Source organism: Onychostoma macrolepis, chromosome 02 (assembly GCF_012432095.1).
Source record: "Onychostoma macrolepis isolate SWU-2019 chromosome 02, ASM1243209v1, whole genome shotgun sequence".
NCBI classification, from domain to species: domain Eukaryota; kingdom Metazoa; phylum Chordata; class Actinopteri; order Cypriniformes; family Cyprinidae; genus Onychostoma; species Onychostoma macrolepis.
The window spans coordinates 5,100,291-5,123,519 of record NC_081156.1 but is presented as its reverse complement, the minus strand read 5'-3'; the positions used below and the strand labels follow the sequence as shown (position 1 = coordinate 5,123,519).

Here is a 23,229-nt window from a genome sequence, read left to right as displayed (position 1 = left end):
ATGTATGTGTTATTGATCTATTGTGGCAGAAGCTAATAACATGGATCAGAGAATAATCACAGCAAATTCACTGCAATTACACGTGCGCAGGAAAACACAGCATAAATGTTATAATCATGACCTGTGAGACAATTCAGATCCCCAACAAAACCTTCTTTATCTTTAAACTAGAAACTATTTCAACACAATGTCAAAAGAAATAAAAAAAAAATACTTTGAATTCTCATTACTATTATATATATACTGTATATATATACATTATTTAAAGCAGTTTTAACATAAGGCAGCAGCATAACAATACAATGCCTTACCCCTCTTAATTTTTATACATTTTATGTTGTTGCCTTAAATAAAAAAAAAAAAACTGCTTTAAATTACGTTTTTCAGTTAAGTACTGAGTAAAGGGTATGAATATCTGTGCAATGCACATATTTCAGTAAAATTAATATGTTTGCAAAATTGTCATATGTTTACATATAGAGATACATCGTGCTAATACTGCCTTAGACTTATGCTGATTAAATTTTTTAAAAACACTGATTAGTAATATATGACATATTAAATAATATAATAGTGATATATTACTGTAAAAGTATAAATTATATATTAATATATAGTACAGTACATAGAGTACACTTATGTAATGTTATCTATATTTTATAGCAAATCTTGGCTGTTGATTTTTTATATTATTGCAAATATGTCAACTTTATTATTGCACAGCTCTGTATATGAAGTTGTATATATTTTATATACAACATTATTAGCAAATGTACACTCATGTAAAGCGATATACTGTATACTATATAGCAAATCTCAACTGCCTGCTTTTTATTTTGGTGCAACATGTAACTATATTACAACTCAGCTCTAATCTGCTAAATGCAATTGTAAGTCATGAAAAAGTACTTTTATGATAATGGGAATCATGAGAATAATTAAAATTACATGCAACTCAAAAGTAAAATGTCCGGTTGTAGTATCGTGATGAGACTTTGGAAATTAAAAAAGCTTAACTGTTGAGAAAATAATATCACAGTGTAAAAAAAAAAAAACTTAATGGTCCTAAAAATAGTCTTCATTCTTATTTCTTTCTTTTAGATTTTAAGGGCCAGATTATAACCTGCACATTCACCCTTAAACTCATCATATGGACCTGACCCACATCACCCTCACCAGATGCATTGTGTATTTTTTTGTGTGTGTGTTTGCAGCAGTAACTATAAAGTGATTTACAGAGACATTTGAGACATTTGAATTTAACGGCCGCCTCTCACAAGACTAAAGAAATCCTAAATGCAAACAGAAGCCTACTGTCTGCATGATTTTTCCATAGTATAAACAGCATCATTTACATTTATGCATTTGGCAGACAATATCTATAATCCAAAACAATTTAGTGGGCATTTAAGCAGTGGTGGTCCCATCTGAGTCTGTGTGTTTATATACAGATAGATAGATAGATAGATAGATAGATAGATAGATAGATAGATAGATAGATAGATAGATAGATAGATAGATAGATAGATAGATAGATAGATAGATAGATAGATAGATAGATAGATAGATAGATAGATAGATAGATAGATTATGTATTTTATGTGTTCATATTGATTTTGGACCATTATCCAATAACTCTGTAAACACAACAGGTGTCGTGATGGTCGCGGGTACAGAGGTGCCGGTTTAATTTAACAGAGCTGAATGCTCTAAAAGCGGCTCACTCACAGATCACCATTTCAAAATCATTTTGATTCAGATGTGACTGAAAGTGATGATATCTGAGTGGGTGAGCTGTTTACTTTGCAATTAGTCTGTCTGTTTCAACAGTCTGACCCAGATTTGCGGAACGTTTGTGAACACGATAGGCCAGCATTATCACATTGACAGGGTAAAGAGCCAGACAATGTGATTGCCTCCTTTCAGGTTAACTTTCATTTCAATATCGCCATTACCACACCTAAAAACTTCACCCACTCACCTAAAATAAACATTTCAAAATGAGGTTTTCACAGCAATGACACTGAACAGCCATTTTTAGAACCTTTCGGTGAAAAGTTCTAAAAAGAAACATTTTTTCATAGTGTGAAGAACATCTAAAGAACCTTGTTCACGATAAAGAACCTTTCGTGGAATGGAAAGATTTCATGCATCTTAAAGGTTCTTTATGGAACCATCAATGCCAGTAAAGAACCTTTATTTTTAAGAGTGGTGTTACTTTAGAAAGAGTTTGACATATATTTGACTGATATATGGGAAACTAGATGCATATCTAGTTTGTCCTCTAAGAATATTAGATTTGCACACACAAGAACATATGAACAGATATGTGTTATGCATCGGTATATAAATTGGTATGAGCTGATTCCTTGATGTCAACGTTAAGCTCTCCTGCTCAGCATCCACTAATCTTCCCACAGCATCACCCTGACTAATCACAGATAATGGGTGGATTTGAACCACTGAGTTCCTAATAGCCACATCGGGGAGCTGGCTCATGAACCCTGATCACACAGGAGGGGGAGAAACCTCTCAGACTGATTATCTGCTGTAGGGATAAGGAGACTATCCCCACAAAGGCCTGTCCACAGGTATTCACATGTCAAGACTTCTGAGGCAAATCAGGGATTGGTTACTCAAAGTCAGTGAAGTTCTGTTGGGTAAAAAACTTGGGTAAAACACACATCATGGAATTTTCTTTCTCATTCGGAAGAAAAGACATACTCTAATGTTCAATATACAGAGCCTCAGTCCACACAGAGCATTTATGGAAGCTCAGAGATAGTTCACCCATTTACTCACCCTCATTCCAAACTGTATGACTTTTTTCAGTGAACCATAAAAGAAGATATTTCATAGAATGTTGGCAATCAAATGGACACAAATTTTGGTGTCCACTGACAGATTTGGAACAATAGAAGATGATGACAGAATTTTTGGGGGATGAACTATCCATTTAGATGAAAAACTGATCACAAACCATCATGATTCTATCACAAACCATGAGCAAATAACAAACGACCACCCATATTTACTCATTTGGTCCATCCTAATGAACAACAATGTGAACTATTTCTGTGTGCAAATATTAGCCAATAACAAAAAGGGCATTTACATGCAGAAATCTTAATGGTACAGCAGAAAAGCAGCATATTTACAGTCAACATCCTGTAATACAACACTGATTTGTAATCAAAGAGATATTCACTTGACAAGGGTGGTTCTCACAAAACCTTTCAAGAAATGTCCAGATTACAGTTCATACCTTCCTCCAAATAAAGAGGTAAAAAATAGGAAACATATATTGCATAATAATATGTAATTAGTTGCATTGTGATGACAATTTAAAACATTTTCACTCCTGTCGGTTGTGCTACGGGTGTCCCGAGTTCGAATCCTGACTCGAGGACTTTCCCGATCCCGCCCCCTATCTCTCTCCCACTTCGCCTTCTGTCAGTTCTGATCTGTCCTATCCTAATAAAGGTGAAAATCATTTGATATTTTCTTTCTTTAATTATTTTTAATGAATTCACATTACTGTAAAGGCATTTTATTTTTATTTCAGTACAAATAAAGTGTATTTTGTAATCATTTTAAAAATCAAAATAAATTATTTTAAGTAATTAAAGGCAGTACAACAAATGCTAATTTTTCCATGTTACAGTAATGAGATTTTGCATTAGAGTAATCACAAAAAGGGGCATTTACATATAGAAATCTTAAAGATAAAATACATTATTTGGGTAAAATAAGCAATTTGTTCTGAAAATAATGCCACAATGTAAATTTTAAAACATTTTAAGGCTCTTAATAGTAGATCGTTTTAATAATGTGCACTGCGTTCTGTGCAATAAACCAGGAACATGCATTACGAAAGTGAAAATTGTGATTTCAGGTTAACCTGAATTCAAAGGGGCAGCATGAGGCTGAAAAATGCATATGTAAATGAAATTACATAACTGCTGCAAGTCCAAGAACCTTACAAGAAACCTTGACTATCGAGCATCTTCAAGCAAAAAACATTAAACAGTACAAAAACGGTGCTAAGCTGTGTATAATATAACTGTACAGTCCTATTTGTAATGCATGATTTGGACAAACATACTTGTTATATTTTGTTAAAATACTCTGAAGGTGAAAGGGTTGCAAATGGTCTCTTCATTATTTAAAATTCAGTAGATAGGCCTAGTTATGTGAACATCTCCTTAACTCTATAATGAGAATGCAGACATCCCATGGGCCTTTTATCGTTATTAGGATCTTTGCTCTTCACAATCTGCTACAGAAATCCTCCAGAGACGCCTTCTTTTCAATAACATTCTCTTGCACTGAGTCCAGGTCTAAAGATCACTGTTCAGCGCTGCTGGTTATTTCTCACTCCGCTCTGTTTTGAATTACTGCCGTTTTCTTATTCCTTTTCATTCTATTCCAAACATCAAATCTTACGTCTTACTCTCTTCTGGTTTTGCTCTTTTATTCTTCCGGTCCCTACAGGTCTCTCTCTGTGGTGGCCTTTGAGTGGTTTTCCACCATTCTCTGAGTGGGAGTCTGCACACAAACGGAGCTTGCACTCGAGCCAAATACAAAAGAGTTTTTTTGGGCAGACGGAGGGAAAAGCCTCTTGAGGTGCCCACAGACGGGGGCTACAGCTGTACAGAGGCCGCGTGGGGTTGCGGTGCTATGGTGATAGTGAAAGGGCCGTATTTCAGTATCACCTGCCATACACTATTTGGTACAGTGTAGTATCATTGGACTTATTTGTAAGCCTTCCTGTGGACCTGTTGGAAACAGCCATTCAGTGTTCTTGATATGAAGCCTTTAAATTTCACATTCAGTATTGTTTGGAAATGTTTTGTTTTTCTAACGCAGCAGGAAATGTATCAAACACAGAAACGCGTATGAGCGTACACATTATGCTTGTCTCTGAAATGAAGGAATCCTTCCTGCCTCCTCTGTCGTGCAAAATCACATGCCAAAATGACACAGCTTTAAAATTTTAACGCTTTGCTCTTGACAAAAAGAGAACCTTCATTTCCACCTAAGCAATACGTATGGTGTGAAACTGCATTTTTATTAATTATTCTGGCTGGTTTCCTGCCCTCCGGATTATAATCACACTAAAAAGAGGAAAATATGGGAGAATTAAATAAAAAGAGGTTAATATGATGGATCAACACTTGGCACAGCTCAACTCTTTTTGTTTCTGTGCCAGTTTTTAGTGGAGCAAGGTGTGGAGTTTTGGACCAGGATCAAGTATCCATGTGTCAAAAAAAAAAAAAATTGTTGATTACTGCAGAAATTACTCAACAGTATGGTGCTACAGGACCCAAAAATGGGCCAAAATTAATAATAATAGTAAATTACTATGATGAATTTTAAGGACATTTTTTGTTTATTTTTGTATAATTTTGAATAAATTTGTATATTTTTGTATAAATTTGTATAATAATAAATTGATAAACAAGAATGAGTCATATTCAAGGCTCATCAAGTCGGCATTTATTTGATCAAAAATAAAGGAAAATAGTATTGTGAAATATTATTACAATTTAAAATAACTTATTTATGTGCAGAAACATTTAATATTAATCTAAATGGTTAAAAATGGTTATGCCACTTTTTTCAGTTTTTTTCAGTTTTTGACATAACAGTCTCTTGTAACATTATAGTCTGTACTGTCACTTTTGATCAATTGAATGCATCCTTTCTGAATAAAATGCCATTCAAAAAACTTTTAGCAGTAATATATCTATATATAATCTTATTACCAACTAGGTTTTACATGACTTTTAACCTGAGAAAGTAGATTACTTTAGATATTACTATACTCTGCTGCACATTATGGTGCTTCGGGACCCAAAAATGGGCCAAAAGTAATAGTAATGAATTACTATGTTGGATTTTTTGTTTATTTTTGTATGATAAACAACTATGGGTCACACTCGAAAGTAAAATCTGGGTCCTGAAGCAAAACCGCTGCTATACCTAATCTGCTGCTTATCACATTTATCACTTATGACTCATTTTACGCTCTCAGTCTCAGATTATTAATCATTTTAAACTGCAGAAAGACAGTTCAGCACGACTCAATAAGCCTGACAAACATGACTCATCTTCATGACACACGATCAAACGGTTTTGTTCGCCAATGTGCGCTATGGAGAGGGCAGGTCACGAATCAAGAACTCATCACATGATTCTACACACATACGCATGGCCTTGTCATGCATTAGAGGCGGATATATAGACAGCGTGCGGATGAATCCGTTGGATTTGACATGGGGGGTGGGGCTGCTGGTATAGGAGGAGGATAAAAGGGACACGGGGGGGATGGGATGGGATGGGATGGAGGAGCATCAGGGGAATCCGTTGGGGCGGAGGTCAGTGGTGTCTGTGCCAATAGTTGTTAGAACAAGGTAAGGAATTATAGAGCAGGATCAAGAATCTATTTATCTAGTTGCAACGCCAGAAAATCAAACAGACTTATTTTCCATTCTGTTCTATACAAAAAAATACTTCTAGATCTGCAGCACCTAATTGTGTGCTTGGATCAATACAAAACATTTCCTCATTATGACAGGCAGGATCCCACATGGACGTGTTGCATTGCTTGGATGCAATAACTTCAGACTGCATGACTGCCCTTTGGTGAGAAAAATTGAAGTAGCAGTCATAACAGTAAACTCAACAGGCGCATGATGCGGTGACACATAAATTGCTTAAGAAAACAAGCACTCACTTTGACCTGTTTTCAGCTTGGAGCCTTTAAAAATAATCTGATGCAATGAGGCAAAAATCTCTTAAAAGTATGTGAGAAAGTTATTGTACAAAACACATGTACACGGATTGGTCTTGTACCACAATTAACCGTCTAATGAAAGAACAATGCATGGAATGCTGGGAATGTCTGGCTGGATGAATTCCACAGTTTTTGTTTTTATAGTTTATGCTCCAAAAACAGTCAAATCTGATGCAATACATTTAAAATTGGCAGGTATTCTATGAGTCAGTTAAACCCCATTCACACCGAGAACGATAACTATAAAGACAACAATATCAGCGTCCACACCAGTGGACAATATTGTCTGTTTATTCGCATGCTTGTCTGCCGCTTTAAAATCTCGAGCTCGTTATAGCAGGATCTGATTCTGATTGGGTGTCAATGTATGTATCGTTCATCAGCTGGAAAAAATCCTTCTGAAAGTGATTCCAATGATATGGTTTCTCTGTGCCTTTATTGTTATAGCTGTGGTGTGGACTCTGCTATTCTTTAATATTGAGAATGATTTTTAAAACTATAGTTATCTTTATAGTTATCGGTTGTTGTGTGAACGGGGCTTTATTTTCCATTAATGAAATGCATAGTTTCATAAAAAGAGTGTGATCTTGGTCTTCGAACATGCAAAGGCTAATAGTATTAGTATTGCTAAACAAATATTGAATGTTAATATTTGGGCTAGTTGGGCTATGTATATCTGGGCTATATGTGACCCTGGACCACAAAACCAGTCTTAAGTCGCTGGGGTATATTTGTAGCAATAGCCAAAAATACATTGTATGGGTCAAAATTATCAATTTTCTTTTATGCCAAAAATCATTAGGATATTAAGTAAAGATCATGTTCCATGAAGATATTTTGTAAATTTCTTACCGTAAATGTATAAAAATGTAATATGCATTGCTAAGAACTTAATTTGGACAACTTTAAAGGCGATTTTCTCAATATTTTGATTTTTTTACACCCTCAGATTCCAGATTTTCAAATAGTTGTATCTCAGCCAAATATTGTCCGATCCTAACAAACCAATCATCAATGGAAAGCTTATTCATTCAGCTTTCAGATGATGTATAAATCTCAATTTTGAAAAATTGACACTTAAGACTGGTTTTATGGTCCAGGGTCACACATATATATAACCTCACAATTGGGGTCAATAAGATTTTTTTAAAGAAATTAATACTTTTATTCAGAAGGGACATATTATATTAAAAATGCTGATATTTTAAACTTTCTATTCATCAAACAATAGATGTTTTTTACTCTAAAAGACTATAGTTATGATGCTGAAAATTCGGCTTTGCCATCACAGGAATAAATTGCATTTTAAAGTATACTCAAATAGAAAACAGTTATTTTAAATTGCAATAATACAATATTACTGTTTACTCTATTTTTTTTTTTTTAATTTAAAAAAACACAATAACAAATCTTACTGACCCCAAACATAGGCATATAGGCATATAAGCATTTGTTTACGTTAGGTTTTATGTAGGCTATAAATAAAGGTTTCTAATATGCCCACAAAAACATCGACATTCAACAATTATTCTATAAAGAATAATGGAGCGAAGAGTGTGACAATTTGATTCAAGTTTCAATGCTTTTCTTCTTGTGTCATTTGTTACAAGTGCACAGTACAACCGTCAGTAAATAAAAAGCGAAAAGTTATTGTTTTAAAAAAAATCTCAGAAGTCATTAAACCCAACAAATGCTGATGCGCGTGGTCTGGTTTCTGTTTGGTCTTAATATCACTGCTGTTGCCCTCTGCTCTTTTCACATGTGTGTCAGTCAGTGTGAGTAAACGCTACTCACGGCAGTTCTCCTCATCGCTGTTGTCAGAGCAGTCATCATCATCATCGCATCTCCATATGGTGGGAATACATCTTTTATTGTTGCACTGAAACTGTCCATCCTCGCACTCCGTCTCAGCGCCAGTTTCAGTACCTGTGAACGACAGCGAAGAGATTTACAGATAACCTGCGACCATCACAATATATATATATATATATCTACTACTGCACAATAACACATGACCGAACCGAGCGAATCCAAACACACAGCGTGCTTTGAGCAGCAATTATATTACTGCACGCGCAATTCAATAAAGCCATGACAAAGAAAACGAAGAAAACACCCACAGATCCTTTTCTTTCTTTCAGTGCTATTTCAGACGAAAGTGTTTCTGTGGATAGTGATGCTCATGAAACAATAAACGCATATGCTGCCAAATCATCCTCCTGTATTATTCTACTCGTGTTGCAAACTAGCTTTTTTTACTAAAGTGTTTCTTTGTGGATTTAAAAGCAGAAATGTGGAAGCACGAGGCTGCAGTGTGTCCGTAGGATCAGGAGTGTTTGGTCTCGCGCACCCACGAAATATCCAACACAGCATCATTCACTCAGTCCTTTGAAAAAGGCTCCGGATAATTACATTTCAAAAAGAGAATACAACAAACCTTTCGCGGAGTATAATTCCCAAACTAAAAAATGAAAAAATAATAATTTCCCAATTTCTGTCCACATTTCCGAAACGGGTAAGAGTGTTCATCCACAAACAAAAGCGCGTCCGGATGGCGTCGCTCCTTCACTGGATCTCCAAGAGATTCACAGACAATTTGAATCAATGACGACATCAAACGTAAGCGAGTATGAATAATAATAACTGCACTGCTTGCAAAAAAATTAATAAAAAATTAATAAAAAAAAAATATATAGTAATAACTGCAGCGTGCTATCAAACACCATTTACTAGAAAATGAGTCAAAACAATACAATACTTATGGCATTATTAATACAAATCAGCGTTTAAAATAAATTCTCCATTATTAATTATTTGTTTTAATTATTAATTTAGTTAGTGTGTGTTTTATATCAATAGATATTATTAATTTATTAGTTTATTTATTAAAGAGTAACATAAGATAAGTTATCGGCCTAGAATTTGGGTTTAAAATTTGGTGTAGCCTACAGTTGTCACTCAGAAATTGCTAATAAATTTCACAGTTATTTACAAAGGCAAGTAACACATATACGCATGACAATTTATGTAAATTTCATTGTATTTATTCATTTGATATGCTAAAGTGACTTATTCAATCTAGCTATTTTAAGTAGTTTTCGTTGTGAATTTCCAAAAACAGATTTTGAGCCTATTTAGCTTAAAAATCTGATGAAACCCTGCACCACCCCTCCGGGATGTTCACACACATTTCCTTAAAAACTTATCACCCTGAAGCGATATGGGAAGGCAGAAAAAGCACGAGATGATCAGTTTTGAAATTGCATTAATTATAATCCTTATTAAGATAATGGGGTTAGGTGACCTTGTAAAAGAGTTACAGTAATATAGTACTGCATCTGTGGCACTGTGCCAGCATGAACTATTCTGTCAGTCAAAACTAGGCCAGAGCTATCCTGACAGAATAATCAGTCATTTTAATAGCAGTAAGATGGGACTGAAGCCCCTCCCCCGACTGCTTAGCTATGTGCACAGCCAATGGCAACAAGGTATTCAAAAGGAAAAATTTACAGGGGCAAAGACCCTATTGTCATGAACTTGGCATACACCCAGATTATGTAAACAGGCGGCAGGTGGCAGCCAATCCGCCTTCAGGGATCTGATGAATTGCCCCTGAAAGAAATTGTTTAGAACAAGAGTTTGAGCAGATGCTTCAAAGAAATTCACCCAAAAATAAACATTTTTTGAAAATTTACTCACCCTCAGGCCATGCAAGATGTAGATAAGTCTGTTTCTTCATCCGAACATATTTTGAGAAGTGTAGCATAACATCACTTTCTCATCAATGGATCCTCTGCAGTGAATGGGTGCCGTCAGAATGAGAGTCCAAACAGCTGATAAAAACATCACAATAGTCCACAAGTAATCCAGACCACTCCAGTCCATCAGTTAACGTCTTGTGAAGTGAAAAACTTTGTTTGTGTAAATAAATCCATTATAAAACATTTTAACTTTGAATCAGCTCTCATTCTGATGGTCTCTTGTTTATCAAAGCTGCATTTATCTGATCAAAATACAGTAAAAACAGAAATATTGTTCCAATTTTAAATAAGTGTTTTCCATTAATATGTATTTTAAATGTAATTTATTCCTGTGATGCGCAGCTGAATTTTCAGCATGATTGCTCCAGTCTTCAGTGTCACATGATCCTTCAGAAATCATTCTAATATGCTGATTTTGATGCTCAAGAAATATTTATCATTATCAATGTTAGAACAGTGTTTGCTGCACAATATTTTTAAATGGTGAAGCACTACCAGTCAAAGCTTTGGGGTTATTACAATAAAAAAATATTATAATTTATCAAGGATGCATTAAGGGACACTAAAGACATCATATTATATTACAAAAATTATATGCTGTTCGATGAAACTGAAAATTGACAATAATAAGAACCATTATTAATAACTGAGCAGCAAATCAGCATATCAGAATGATTTCTGAAGGATCACGTGACACTGAAGACTGGAGTAAAGATGCTGACTTTACCATCACGGGACTACAATTTAAACATATTTTAAAAAGAAAGAAAGCTGTCATTTTAAATTGTGAAATTTCACAATATTACTGTATTTTTTATCAAATAAATGCAGCCTTGGTGAACATAAGTCTTTTTTCAAAAACATTATAAGGTCGTAATTGTTCCAAACGTTTGGCAGTCAGTTTCAGCTTCTTTAGGCCTATGTATGTATTTTCAAACACAACAATTTTTTATTATTTAAGGTTATTAGGTCAGATATTTAAAAATAATTTGGGTTACATGTCGAATTGTAATCCACATCAATCGTATTTTATTCATAAAATTAAAAGATTGAATATAAAATAAAAATTAAACAAAAATTACAAGCTTTAAATTCATTATGTGTTTTAAAAAAAATCACGTCAAAAGTATTGTTTTACGTGAATAGCTACAACTTCGGGAATTTCCCGCTTTAGGGGAATTCCGCTGTCTGCGGTCTCCAGACGCTCATAACGAGTCTGTTCTCACGCTGCTGGGAAGCGTCACGTGAATCTTTTTTTTTTTTTTTTTTTGCAACATGAACTGCCAATTTCATGAATTTGGCGGACAGACACTGCACACGAAATTTATTCAAATGTAACATTAATTTGATATTTCAAACTATTATTGATACGGATATTTTCGTGGCGATGGCAAATATTCCAGCAGCGGCAGCAAATAACGGACTAACGGCAGAAAAAGCGGCGCGCAGCCCGAAGTGTGCCAGATGTCGGAACCACGGCTTCATCGTGCAGTTAAAAGGCCATTCGGGAAAATGTCAGTTCAAGCAGTGTTTGTGCTGGAAGTGCTCTCTAATCAACGAGCGGACGAGAATCCTCGCATCTCAAAGACGGATCAGATCCGAGCGTCCCGAGCACACCGCTTTATCCAGCAGAAAAACGGTCTCCGCGGGTAACAATAATTCAGCTAACGGGGAAAACGGTGAAACCGACACCAGCGCAAGAAAGCAGAGTACTATTATTAAACCTCCCGCTGACGATTCAACGTACATCGAGCTCCGCGCGCCTGTAAGCACGTGCGGTCCCGTTAGCGGCGTTAACTGTGATCCCAAGACACCGGCGGGACCGAGCGCGCAGGACTGTGCCGCTGGAGGTTTGTGCTTTTTTTTTCACTAAATACTTTTTTAAATCTTTTTTTCTGACCAGTAATCCTTTCGTTTCGAAGGCAGCCTTTACTATTAACCATATAATATGACGTACATATTTTTGGGAGGACTCTTATTATAGCTTAATAAGTCATTAGCAAACATTAGTGATCAGTATAGTTTCTCTACATATACAACTGATACAGAAAATCAAAATTTAACAAAAATAAAATTATTTAAGAGCTAATGACATCGGCCTATATTGATTATTCACGTGGCGATGATGCAATTAATTACCTAAACTGTTGCGCGCGGGGTTTCAGAGCAGTTCACAATCACCAAATACCTTATGACAAAGTTTACATCATATTTACTTTATGGTATTTATATAGTATGTTGTAGATGGTTGTTATAATCTATCTCCCTAATCTTCGAGATGGTCTTATTATTATCAGTAGCTGGAAGTAGTAAAGCATTAACATTATTGTTAAACAGTATTATTTTTAGTAAAACAATAAATTATATTTTAAAAGTGGCAACAATAAACGGCATTTAAAACAATGTAATTAAACCCTTGTGGCTTCTCTCTCGGTCACCAGTCACAGAAAGGAAAGATTTAACATTCAATAAATAGATTTTTCTAATAATATCAGTACAATAATCGGTTATTTGGTGTTCCTTGAAACACTAATTTGTACATGCTGATATATTAACACATCAGTTTCAGTACATGTAGAATAAAACTTTGTTATTTATCAAAAATGCAATTAGCTGTACAGTCTGACCCGTTTAATTTCTCTAGTCATACAAAACATTTTTCATTTGCATAAAATTAGTTTATTTAGAAGTGAACTCATGCAGCAACAATATTTTTGTCACGTGTTAAAACCCATTTACACTGTATTAAATATATTAACAAGTTATCTTTTAAACATTATGTAGTTTCTTTTTATTAGAAAGTTATTAGAAAGTGTTATTGAATATTGTATAATACTGTATATATCCACAGATGCACCACCTTTTCCTGGAGAGTACATAATTAAAGAGGCAGTTCCAGGGCAAATATATCCAGCAGAAATGTTCGCAATGCCTCTTCCCCTGTACCAACATTACCTGGACAGATACATGTTCCCGGCTGTGCTGGTGACCCTGAGACCACCTGCACCAGGAGCCTTCAGGGAACATGTTGGATTTGTTCCCTTGCCACCAGGGGCGCTGTCCCATCCGCTGGACACTCCTGAATGGCAAGTATGTTTCACAGACCTGATTGTTCTGCAGTGGCACCCATGAAAATTCCTACAAACTATTATGTTAGTAAGACAAAGACAGCATTGTCCATTGTAGTCAGTGTGTGAGCTAGTATAAAATTTAGTGAGTTAAGTCTGTGATACACACAATCAAAGGTTTGGGGTCAGTAAAAGTAAAAAAAAATAAGAAATTAGAACTTTTATTTAGCTAGGACGCATTAAATTGATCAAAAGTGACAGTAAAGACATTTACAATGTTAGAAAAAGGCTCTTTTTCAAATGTAAAATGCTGTTTTCGACATTGTTAATAATAAGAAGAAATGTGTCTTGATGTTTCTGTTGAAAATTCAGGAATAAATTACATTTTAAAATATGCAATATATATATATATATATATATATATTAGTGCTGTCAAATGATTAATCGCGATTAATCACATCCAAAATAAAAGTTTTGTTTACATAATATATGAGTGTGTACTGTGTATATTTATTATGTATATATAAATAGGCACACATACAGCGTATATTTTGAAAATATTTACATGTATATATTTATATTCATGTAATTTATATCATATATGAATATATTTAATATATAAACGTAACATATTTTTCTTAAATATATACATGAATGTGTGTGTATTTATATATACATAATAAATATAAACAGTACACACACATATTATGTAAACAAAAACTTTTATTTTGGATGTGATTATTCGTTTGACAGCACTAATATATATATACTCTTATTACAGCTTGTCTCAAATCTGTTACTGTTATTTACACTAATTGAGGTAAAACAGGTTTTTGTAACTTTATAAATTCAGTTTGATCAAATTTAAGGCCATAAGAGTCTTAAATATCTTAAATGGTATAATAAAATCTTAATAAATAATCAAATAAAGTAGCTTTGATGAGCCATCTTTCAAAAACATTAAAACATCTTATGTAACACTTTTATGTAACTTTTTGTCTCTTCATCCAAACTTCAAGAACTGTCACAGTAATACTTTGGGCTGCTCTCACTTTTAAGAAAAAATGGGGAAAAAGAGAAAATATGTCTATTTCTTGTTCTCTTTATCTTGTGCAGTCGACTTACAGTATGTGAAAGCTTGAAACACCAAAGCTAGTTTAACTTCTTTGATGTTCTTTCTTTTTCTAATCACTTCATTTTCCATAATCTGCACAGACGGCAGTCCTGTGATATCAGGCTACGGCCGACAGTCTTGTAGCTGTGCAACTCATTAGATTTTTCAGAGGTTATCCAAACCTTCGGGAACAGTGTAAATCAGCAGGAAGATCAAGTTTATGAATGTTCCTTCGAAGTTTAGCTCTGTCCCAGACTTTTCTGGTGTATTTACGCTGAGTCTGATTCTTCTGTTCCTGTGTTTCTGGAGATCCATGTTCCGCATTATAGTCCGTACCCCACATATCCAGGGCTGAGAGATGAACCTTCCCAGCATTCACAGAGTCACATGGAAGGAGAGCAAGGAAGATCTGAGCTTCCTCCTCAAGTCGCAAGAATCCCAGGTATTAAATATTGAAACCGTACATTGTTGATTATTCTGATAAAATTAGGGGGAAGGACAAGGTTTCTGTGGGTCTTAAAAAGCTTTAATTCACCCTTACACAAATTCAAAATCATAAAGTCATGGCATTAAATGTTGCATGCACTGCAAAAAAAAAACATCTTCCTCAATATTTGTCTTCTTTTGTAATCTTTAAATCAAAATGCATTCACTTGCGATGCAAAATGAAGTAGTTTAAGTCTGAGAAATTCAACAAGTGAGGAAATATCTGTCAATGTGGAATGAAAACATGATTTCCATTTTCTGAGCCTGTTTTGTTTGTTCTTGTATTATAATAAACTCGCTTCATTTTGATCAATTTCTCAGAAAACAAGACTTTGCTGACAAGATATTGCTGTATGCAATTGTACTTCTCAATGTATCTTGAAACATTTGTGTTGGAAAATAAGACAAAACTGACAAAACCATATTATAGTTAAGCTTTTTTTTTTTTGTCAAATGATTTAAATAGTAATTGAGATCTGTTGGAAGCAGTATTTTCAAACTCATTTTCTGCTCCCTAGACATTTACTTTTAGAGTTTCAGTTCAGTTTCAGTTTAATTTATTTATATAGCACATTTAAAAATGACAGAGCCGACCAAAGTGCTGCACAGAGAAATAGAATTATGTCAATAAGCATAAAACAAAAAAATGAAAATAAAAGGTGACACAAGTCATACACAACACTAAATATACACACAATAAAACTGTATACAGCAGTTACTCCAGCCCATAAACCTTTTTATAAAAATATGTCTTTAATAAAGATTTAAAAACCTGAACAGAAGAGAACATATGGACATATTGTGTTCAATTAAAAAAAAAAAAAATTTGATCTTAAATGAACAATTTAAAAAAAATGAAAAATGAACACCGTTTTACTTATTTTATCAAAAATATTAGGTCAATTCAGTCAGATGGCATTGTATATTTTGTTTTCTATGTGTATTGGACTGAACTGAGGTAAATACTGTATCAGTGATTTTAGCTGTTTCTGTATAATAACAGTAAATGATACCTTGAGTTAAAACCTTTTTACTAAAATAAAATTCGATCACCTGATCAGATTAAAAGTCTTCAACTAGATGCTTAAAAAAATACATTGCAGAATAGTTTTATTTACACTTATATAACAGCTGTGATGGAATCTAGTCTACTTAAGTTTTTAAACTATTTGAAGTACATCACAATCACAGTATAATAGTTATAATGTTCAGTTAGATGTTCTGATATAATCAGTAGGTGTCAGATTTCATTCTTTGTCAGCAGATTTTGTTTGCTGCCGATAGGTGAACTTTCCTTGAAATGTTCATATTGTTCATTGTTTGCTTCATACAGAAAGTCAAGTTTGCGGTATCCAGCAAACAGATGCTGTACCTGCCGACAGTCTTTCCTCAAGGAACACAGATGAGACCAGATGATCTCACATCTTTTGTACATAGACATGCATTCATTGTTTCCTTTTCAAAAACAGAATAAGAGTTTTCCTTATTCCTTTTCAATTTCCAATAGCGTGTACAATGCATGTTCATTACTGTGACAATGTTGTATTCCTGATTTTCAGAAGACACAGCTGAAATCAATGCTGTCTTTGTTCCAGTTAAAGGCAACAGTTTTAAATTTCTTTTTACACTACAATCAGTTTATTACTGAATCGATTATGGTATCAGTCTTCATTTGTTGTTGCATTTGACAGGTTAGAAAGCTGAATGCCTGTTGTTAGTACTCTTTTTGGGGCAGTAGTGAAATTCAAGATGTTATTTTCCTAAATTTGTTTTATGAATAAACAGTTCAATTTTGAAGATTTAGTGTCTTTTTGATTTTGCGAAGTTTAACTGAAGCAGCTCTCGACTCTTAAATCACTGTTTTCTATTATTAGTTTCCCCTGTGTAACTCAGACTCGGCTTGATCCTGTTTGTAAAGAGACATTAAGATTCCCAGGATGAACATCTCACTTCATTTGCTTATCTGAACCCAGACGGCACAGGAACGACACTGTCAGAATACTACAACCAGGACCAGTGGGCAGATAAACTAATTACAATCTCATGAATATTAATGTGCTCCTCTGGCTCAGAGCAGCGCTGAATGTAAAACTCTCATCCGATGTGTGCCAAACTCAAATTTGTGTACAAAATGTAAGCAGATAAAGCAGTATGTTTATTCCCATAGCAAATACAAACATTACTGTGAAAACAGATTTGATTTGCTGACTGATTTAGTACAAGACTGTGTGCTTTCTGAACCCAGACAAATAGGAGAAAAGTAGCTTTACAGTCTGTCTCTCTACATATAAAAAAAAAAACATTACCAGTATAGATGCAAATCTATGGAAAAATGTTCAATTAAATAATCAACACCCTGAATGGTTTTATTGATGGTGTTAACATTGGTCTGTTTAATACAAACATAAAAAATTAAATTTTCTGAAATATTTGCTCTCGGGCAACATGGAGAGGTCTTTTGAAAAATACAAAGGTGTTTGTCAAAAAAAGAACAAAGCCATGACTTCACCCGAGTAATAGGAAATAGAGATAAAAAAGTCTTTTTAATGGCACAATCCATTTGAGTGAGAGGTACTAATGGGAAGATACAGCTCATTTGCGTGCCTTCATTTTCCTCCTTGCCTCTTTCCCTGGCCGTTTCTATAAAAAAAGAGAGAGAGATGAAAACGTGTGAGGGAGGTCTTTAAAATGTTATAATAACAGAACTGATTTAAATAAAAATAAAACACTTACATTTGTCTTGCCCCCTTTGCCGAAATGTTTCCCACCTTTCCCATGAGCCATTTTGGCCTTGAATCCAGAAACATCGTCATGGCTGTCTTTGGTGTTCCATTTGGTGCCCTTCTTCTTTCCCCCGAAGCCAAACTTCTTATCCTTGTATTTCCTCTTAGAATTTGGACTAAAAAAAAAAAAAAAAAAAAAAGGACAATAAATGAGAAATAAAAACACACATAATACACAATAACAATATATGTTGAAATATTCTCCAAAATATATTATTTTGTGTCACACAAAGAAAGTAAGAAGCAATGGAAGGAGCAGCATGAGGGTGAGTAAACAATTATTTTTGGGTGAAATATCTCTTTAAAGTAGTTAAACAGTCAAGGTAAAAAAATAATACTGTACAAGCTACTAACAAAAGAAGAAGCCAATTACATTAAAGCTATCTATGAGGGCAATATCGGTCTGATCATTGATCATATAATCAGTTTGCAAATTAGATCAGTATGTGTGTGTGTAATGTAATTATAGTAATAAACGCAACTTTCACGCACATTTGATCAACAGATACACTGCGCTCTGCAATGTTCTTGTTAATGTTGTTTGTGGATGTTTCAGTGAAGTTTTCTTAGTACAGTTTAACCGCATTATTGTTCAGTTCAACACCATTAAAGGGGTCAAACTTCATAAAATGCAATAAACGCATGTCTCTCAATGAGCGAATTTAACTCCGCTGCTCAGGTAATGATATGACCCATTTAAGGAGCTGCCAAAATTATGAATTAAAAAAAAAAAAAAAAAAATCAATCAGAGCTGTGAAATCTACCATCATATTTACTAGTGAAATTTCATAATACAAGTAGACTTCTATCTATGCATTACCCCCTGAATATCTAGTTAAGGATGACAGATTACACTTGAACAGATAAATGTCAACTAAATATAGAGTCATCGCTTACTCTTTTTTGTTTATTTGCTTTTTTGCTGCTGATCCTTTCGGTTTCTGATCTTGATCTCCTTCCAAGAAGTCCAATTTATCTGTCATTCCTGTGGGACATGAGGACGAGTGAAAATTTGTGCCACGAATAAGGAATGTAAAACTTTACCTGGATAATATTGGTAAACACATGAGATGAAGTGAAAACACTTTGCTTTAATGATGTACACGTGTGAAAATGTACCTTTCTGATACTTCTTTACAGCTGTCAGCATTGCTTTCTTCTGTTTCTGCCTGTTCTGAATCACCTGTGTTTGAACCTGTAGAGAAAGAGATTTAAAACCAGGTCTGTCAAGACCCAAAAACATCACTCTGGGAGAACCTGGCAGCTGTTTTAAAACTGACCTTTTTGCCATATTTCCTCTGTTCTCTGAGCTTCTTGGCCTTTTCTGACTTCTCCATTGCAGCTTGCTTGAGAAGAAGCTTCTTCCTAATCTGTTCAAAACAAAACAAGTAGAAAATTATCATTTTTAATTGACAGACAGTGGAATTGAATTCATCTAGTAAAACATTATGACAAAGTGGAACACTTTAGCTTTTTTACTTTGAAGATTTATGCACCAGCTGGTTGACATTTTTATTAATGCATGTTTTCTTGTCTCTTCTGCTCACCGAGGCTGCATTTATTTGATCAAAAATACAGTACCAACAATAATATTGTAAAATACCATTTCAATTTAACAACTGTTTTCTATATTTATTTGTTTTTTTTTTTACTTTTCAGTCATTTCTGTGATTTTCAGCATCACTACTTCAGTCTTCAGTGTCACATGATCTTTCAGAAATCATTCTAATATGCTGATTTGCTGCTCAAGAAACATTTCTGATTATCATCAATGTTGAAAAATGCTTAAAACGTTTTTGAAAACTGTCCATTTTCTCAGTATTCTTTGAGGAACAGAAAGAACAGCACTTATTATAAATAGAAATCATTTGTAACATTGTCTTTAATGTCAGCTTTGATCAATTTAATGAATAAACAAAACAAAAATGTATTAATTTCTTCCCAAAAATAAATAAAATCTATATTACTGACCCCAAACTCTTGAACAGTAGCATATATTCTCATGTCCTTAGCTTGTCCATGAGATAGAGGTTATTGGCACTTCTACTTCCGCTGTTAACTGGACAAAGTGCTTTCTATAAAGCCTGATTGTCATGTCATTTTCTCACCTTCTGCATGTGCTGATCGGTCTTGGCCATCTCTGCAAAGTAATCCTCAGGTCTCCGGGTAGGAATCTTGAATTTATTCAGTTTTGGCAGCGCCGCTAAAACAGTTGCTTGAGCCTGTCGGTAGCTGAAACACATCAGTTAACATACAGTATGAAACATATTGAAGCACAAGACACTAGCCCCTTTCACAAATACAGACTTTACTGGAAAATTAGCGGTAAATTGCCGTAAAGAGATCATGTGTGAACAAGCCCTTTTAAAAAAAAATACCGGAAAATTCCCGCACTTTCACAGAACGGCAATTTCAAGTATGAGAAGTTGTAACATTACCAGTAAATTGCCAGAATGATGCTGTGTGAATGCAGAATGAAGATTACAGGAGCATGAACAGGTTCAGAACGCGCTGATGTATGACGTCTACTCTGAGCTAATCCAGAGCCATTAAAATTAAAAATTCAACGGCTCTGGGCCAATCATAACATTCTGACGCATTTACTCCATGCTGTGTAGTTCGGTTTGAAGTCGTGTAATGCGATGTCTCTGGGCCAAAAGCGCTGCATGAATGTGAACGTTCGACACAAAAATGAAAACATCAACAAACACACTGACCGTGTACACCCCTCATATTTACAAACACAACACAAGGAGGCGCAGCCGTTCAGAGGTAATTTCTGGCTACTGATGTCACAGAATTTACCAGTATTTTGAAACGGATGTGTGAATTTATTCAATTTTTTTTCACATTTTTGCATTTACCAGTAAAGTCATTCCAGTAATATTACAGCAATTTACTGGTATTACTGTGTGAAAGGGGCTACTGTTTCCAAATATTATAAAGTGTAAAATTAGCGCTCATTTAGGATTTTGTGTAAATGTTGTTTGCTGTCAATAAATACAAGTATTATTAGCATTTTAAGTTCTTAATCATGCAAAAAAAAAAAATCTAAGAAAGAAACTGAGAACTCCTATCCAACAACCAGTATTTAAAAGCACCATAAAGGCCAAATAGAGAACACCCATAAATAAGGTAGGGTTGCACAAATAATCAAAATAAAAACTGAAATCACGATATGGCTTCATCCAATTATAAAATCAAAATAGCTGTGATTTTGAATAGATTAAATATATGCACAGCATGTTTCATGAAGTGCAGCATTGTGATCAGAGCGGTTTGAGAAAAAGTTTGGCATCCTTGTTTTACATGACCAAGTCACACACTTACAAGTACATCTCCCTCTGAAAGTCATCCTCTGCATTAACGTCTTCACTGCCTTCTGGTTGCTGCGCTCTGCCCTCCGCTTTTGCAACAATGTCAACAGCTGGGTAGTTAGTGAGGTCCAGCCTTTCAGCCCACGGCAGGTTCTTCTTAAACTCAGTGAGACATTTTTTAAGACCCTCCTGAATGATGTACAATCAAATCATTAAAGATGTTTTATTAGATTTCTCAACAAATCATTTAAATTACTATACTATTAACTCTATAAACAATACAGTATGATATCTGATATGAATTTCTAAGGCCTCAAAATTAGCAACATTATCAAATCTGTTGTACACAATCTTCTACATGCATTTTCATACTTTTTTAAATGATTTTCATTCAGTAAATGTAAAAATAACTTTCATTTTGTTATAAATATCGACTGACTAAAGCATTTTAGGTTTAGTTGATTATACATAATTTATTTTAAATATCATGTTAAAATGTATCAATGTATCAAATATGTCAGGCTTTTAAGAAATGTTTATTTGTCCATCACTCAATCATGATTGTATACATTATATGCTTTGCCTTCCAAAATAAAAACATTACATAATCTTACTATGACAAATTATTGGGAGATATAGAGTGACAACTAAAATTAATATGCATTTTATGCAAGTAGTCTGTCATACTGCTAGAAAGATATCGCTGATTTACATTACAAACTAACAAAATCTCAGCATCTACACCAAGATTGCACATTTTTGCTCAGTTTGGATGTCTTTTTCCTCTTTGTATTTTCCTATATCACACCATATGGGCCATAAAATGCTGAAGCATCATATATGACGCAAAACAAAACACATTCACAACCTGAATTTTGTCTAAAGATAAAAAAAATGGTCCTTTTTAAATTTCACATGTCAGACTTCACAGGATAAAGTTCTCCACAAAACTTACCACATTGTTGATGGCCTTCTTTGGCTCAAGCAGAGGAACATTCAGTCCAGGTTTGAGAAAACCCTTGGAGAAAGCTTCTTGCAGCTGATCAGAGACAAACGTATGATACAAACGTGTTAAAGTACTCTTTTGGATCTCGTACCTACTTGTTGATTTATGTAGCATGACAATGGGTTGTAATGTAAAACTGCACTGCCTGAACAAAACACATGATATGCACTATATTCTCACCTCGCTGTCCGATAATTCGTCGTCGTCGTCGTCTTCCTCGGCCTCAAACCCCATCTGGGGATCCTCATCTATTTCTACCATTGTAAACGAATACAGAACGGGAATTAGGAAAATAAATACAGTAACAGAAGAATTCACAACATCCCCAAGCTTCACGTGTGGACAGCGCTGTTTCTCACGAGTGCGCGCAACATTAAAGCCCCGACGGAAACAGAGAACAGCGAAAGAATGGTTCCGCTGCTGGAGGACTTGGCGACTCGTTCTTCGGGTTTATGGCAGGTTGATGGCACAGGCGCATAATCTATAATTTTGTATTAAAAAACATATAACAAAATAAAAACGTTTAAACCCAAAAGTTATTAACACCCCCCCTCAGTGTTAACATGTTAACATGTTCAGGTAAAATAGGCCAGAGAATCTGCAGCCTACAGCAAAACCACCATATGAACAAATAACCGAATGCTCTTTTAATAATTTACAGAATGACATTATAATGTATAAAATGTGTGGAGGCGTAAGCACTTTATAAATCCCCATAAAATAAAGCCATCTTGACAGTTAGCCTACTTCCTGAATATGCACAACCCTAATAATGATATAAAACTATATTGTCAGCGCACCATGGTTCTACAATTGGTTCTATGCATGTTCATATGCATGCATTTCTTATCCTCTGGAACATTATAGTTTTACAGCCTTTATCTGTCAGTTGAAC

General features: G+C 34.5%; 3 protein-coding genes across 5 annotated transcripts in view; 1 reads left to right on the top strand and 2 right to left on the bottom strand.

The window, feature by feature from the left end:
- Window positions 1-10,830, bottom strand: part of LOC131525810 (low-density lipoprotein receptor-related protein 8-like) — a 102,495-nt gene extending 91,665 nt beyond the window's left edge. Inside the window, exons 1-2 of one of the 3 annotated variants that reach the window (XM_058753781.1) lie at window positions 10,499-10,830; window positions 8,594-8,725 (exon numbers count right to left, since the gene is read on the bottom strand). In XM_058753781.1, the coding sequence (XP_058609764.1) occupies window positions 8,594-8,725; window positions 10,499-10,565 (199 nt within the window). In that variant the 5' untranslated portion in view covers window positions 10,566-10,830. Of the gene's footprint in view, window positions 1-8,593; window positions 8,726-9,236; window positions 9,367-10,498 lie in introns of those variants that run through there. The other 2 variants (XM_058753773.1, XM_058753768.1) reach the window with 2 other exon arrangements.
- A 941-nt stretch (window positions 10,831-11,771) lies between these two features.
- On the top strand, window positions 11,772-17,025 carry LOC131531039 (doublesex- and mab-3-related transcription factor B1-like). The gene is made up of 4 exons (XM_058761592.1): window positions 11,772-12,410; window positions 13,412-13,650; window positions 15,052-15,184; window positions 16,562-17,025. The coding sequence occupies exons 1-4, from the start codon at window positions 11,852-11,854 to the stop codon at window positions 16,642-16,644; spliced, it is 1,014 nt and encodes a 337-aa protein (XP_058617575.1). The 5' UTR covers window positions 11,772-11,851; the 3' UTR covers window positions 16,645-17,025.
- A 337-nt stretch (window positions 17,026-17,362) lies between these two features.
- On the bottom strand, window positions 17,363-22,765 carry ebna1bp2 (EBNA1 binding protein 2). The gene is made up of 9 exons (XM_058761604.1): window positions 22,515-22,765; window positions 22,284-22,367; window positions 21,342-21,517; window positions 20,120-20,243; window positions 19,292-19,381; window positions 19,131-19,206; window positions 18,909-18,996; window positions 17,962-18,127; window positions 17,363-17,868 (listed from the first exon to the last, which is right to left on the bottom strand). Exons 1-9 carry the CDS (start codon window positions 22,593-22,595, stop codon window positions 17,821-17,823), a joined length of 933 nt encoding a protein of 310 aa, XP_058617587.1. The 5' UTR covers window positions 22,596-22,765; the 3' UTR covers window positions 17,363-17,820.
- Window positions 22,766-23,229: the final 464 nt, after the last annotated feature.

Bases quoted from the DNA above. Each gene is read 5' to 3' on its own strand.
- ebna1bp2 (XM_058761604.1), bottom strand. From the start codon at position 22,595: ATGGTAGAAATAGATGAGGATCCCCAGATGGGGTTTGAGGCCGAGGAA. The intron at 21,518-22,283 runs GTAAGTTTTGTG...TACATCATTCAG, and splicing joins AGAAGGCCATCAACAATGTG to GAGGGTCTTAAAAAATGTCT. The intron at 17,869-17,961 runs GTAAGTGTTTTA...CTTTTTTTATAG, and splicing joins GCAAAGGGGGCAAGACAAAT to AAACGGCCAGGGAAAGAGGC.
- LOC131531039 (XM_058761592.1), top strand. From the start codon at position 11,852: ATGAATTTGGCGGACAGACACTGCACACGAAATTTATTCAAATGTAAC. The intron at 13,651-15,051 runs GTATGTTTCACA...GTGTTTCTGGAG, and splicing joins TGGACACTCCTGAATGGCAA to ATCCATGTTCCGCATTATAG. The intron at 15,185-16,561 runs GTATTAAATATT...TGCTTCATACAG, and splicing joins TCAAGTCGCAAGAATCCCAG to AAAGTCAAGTTTGCGGTATC.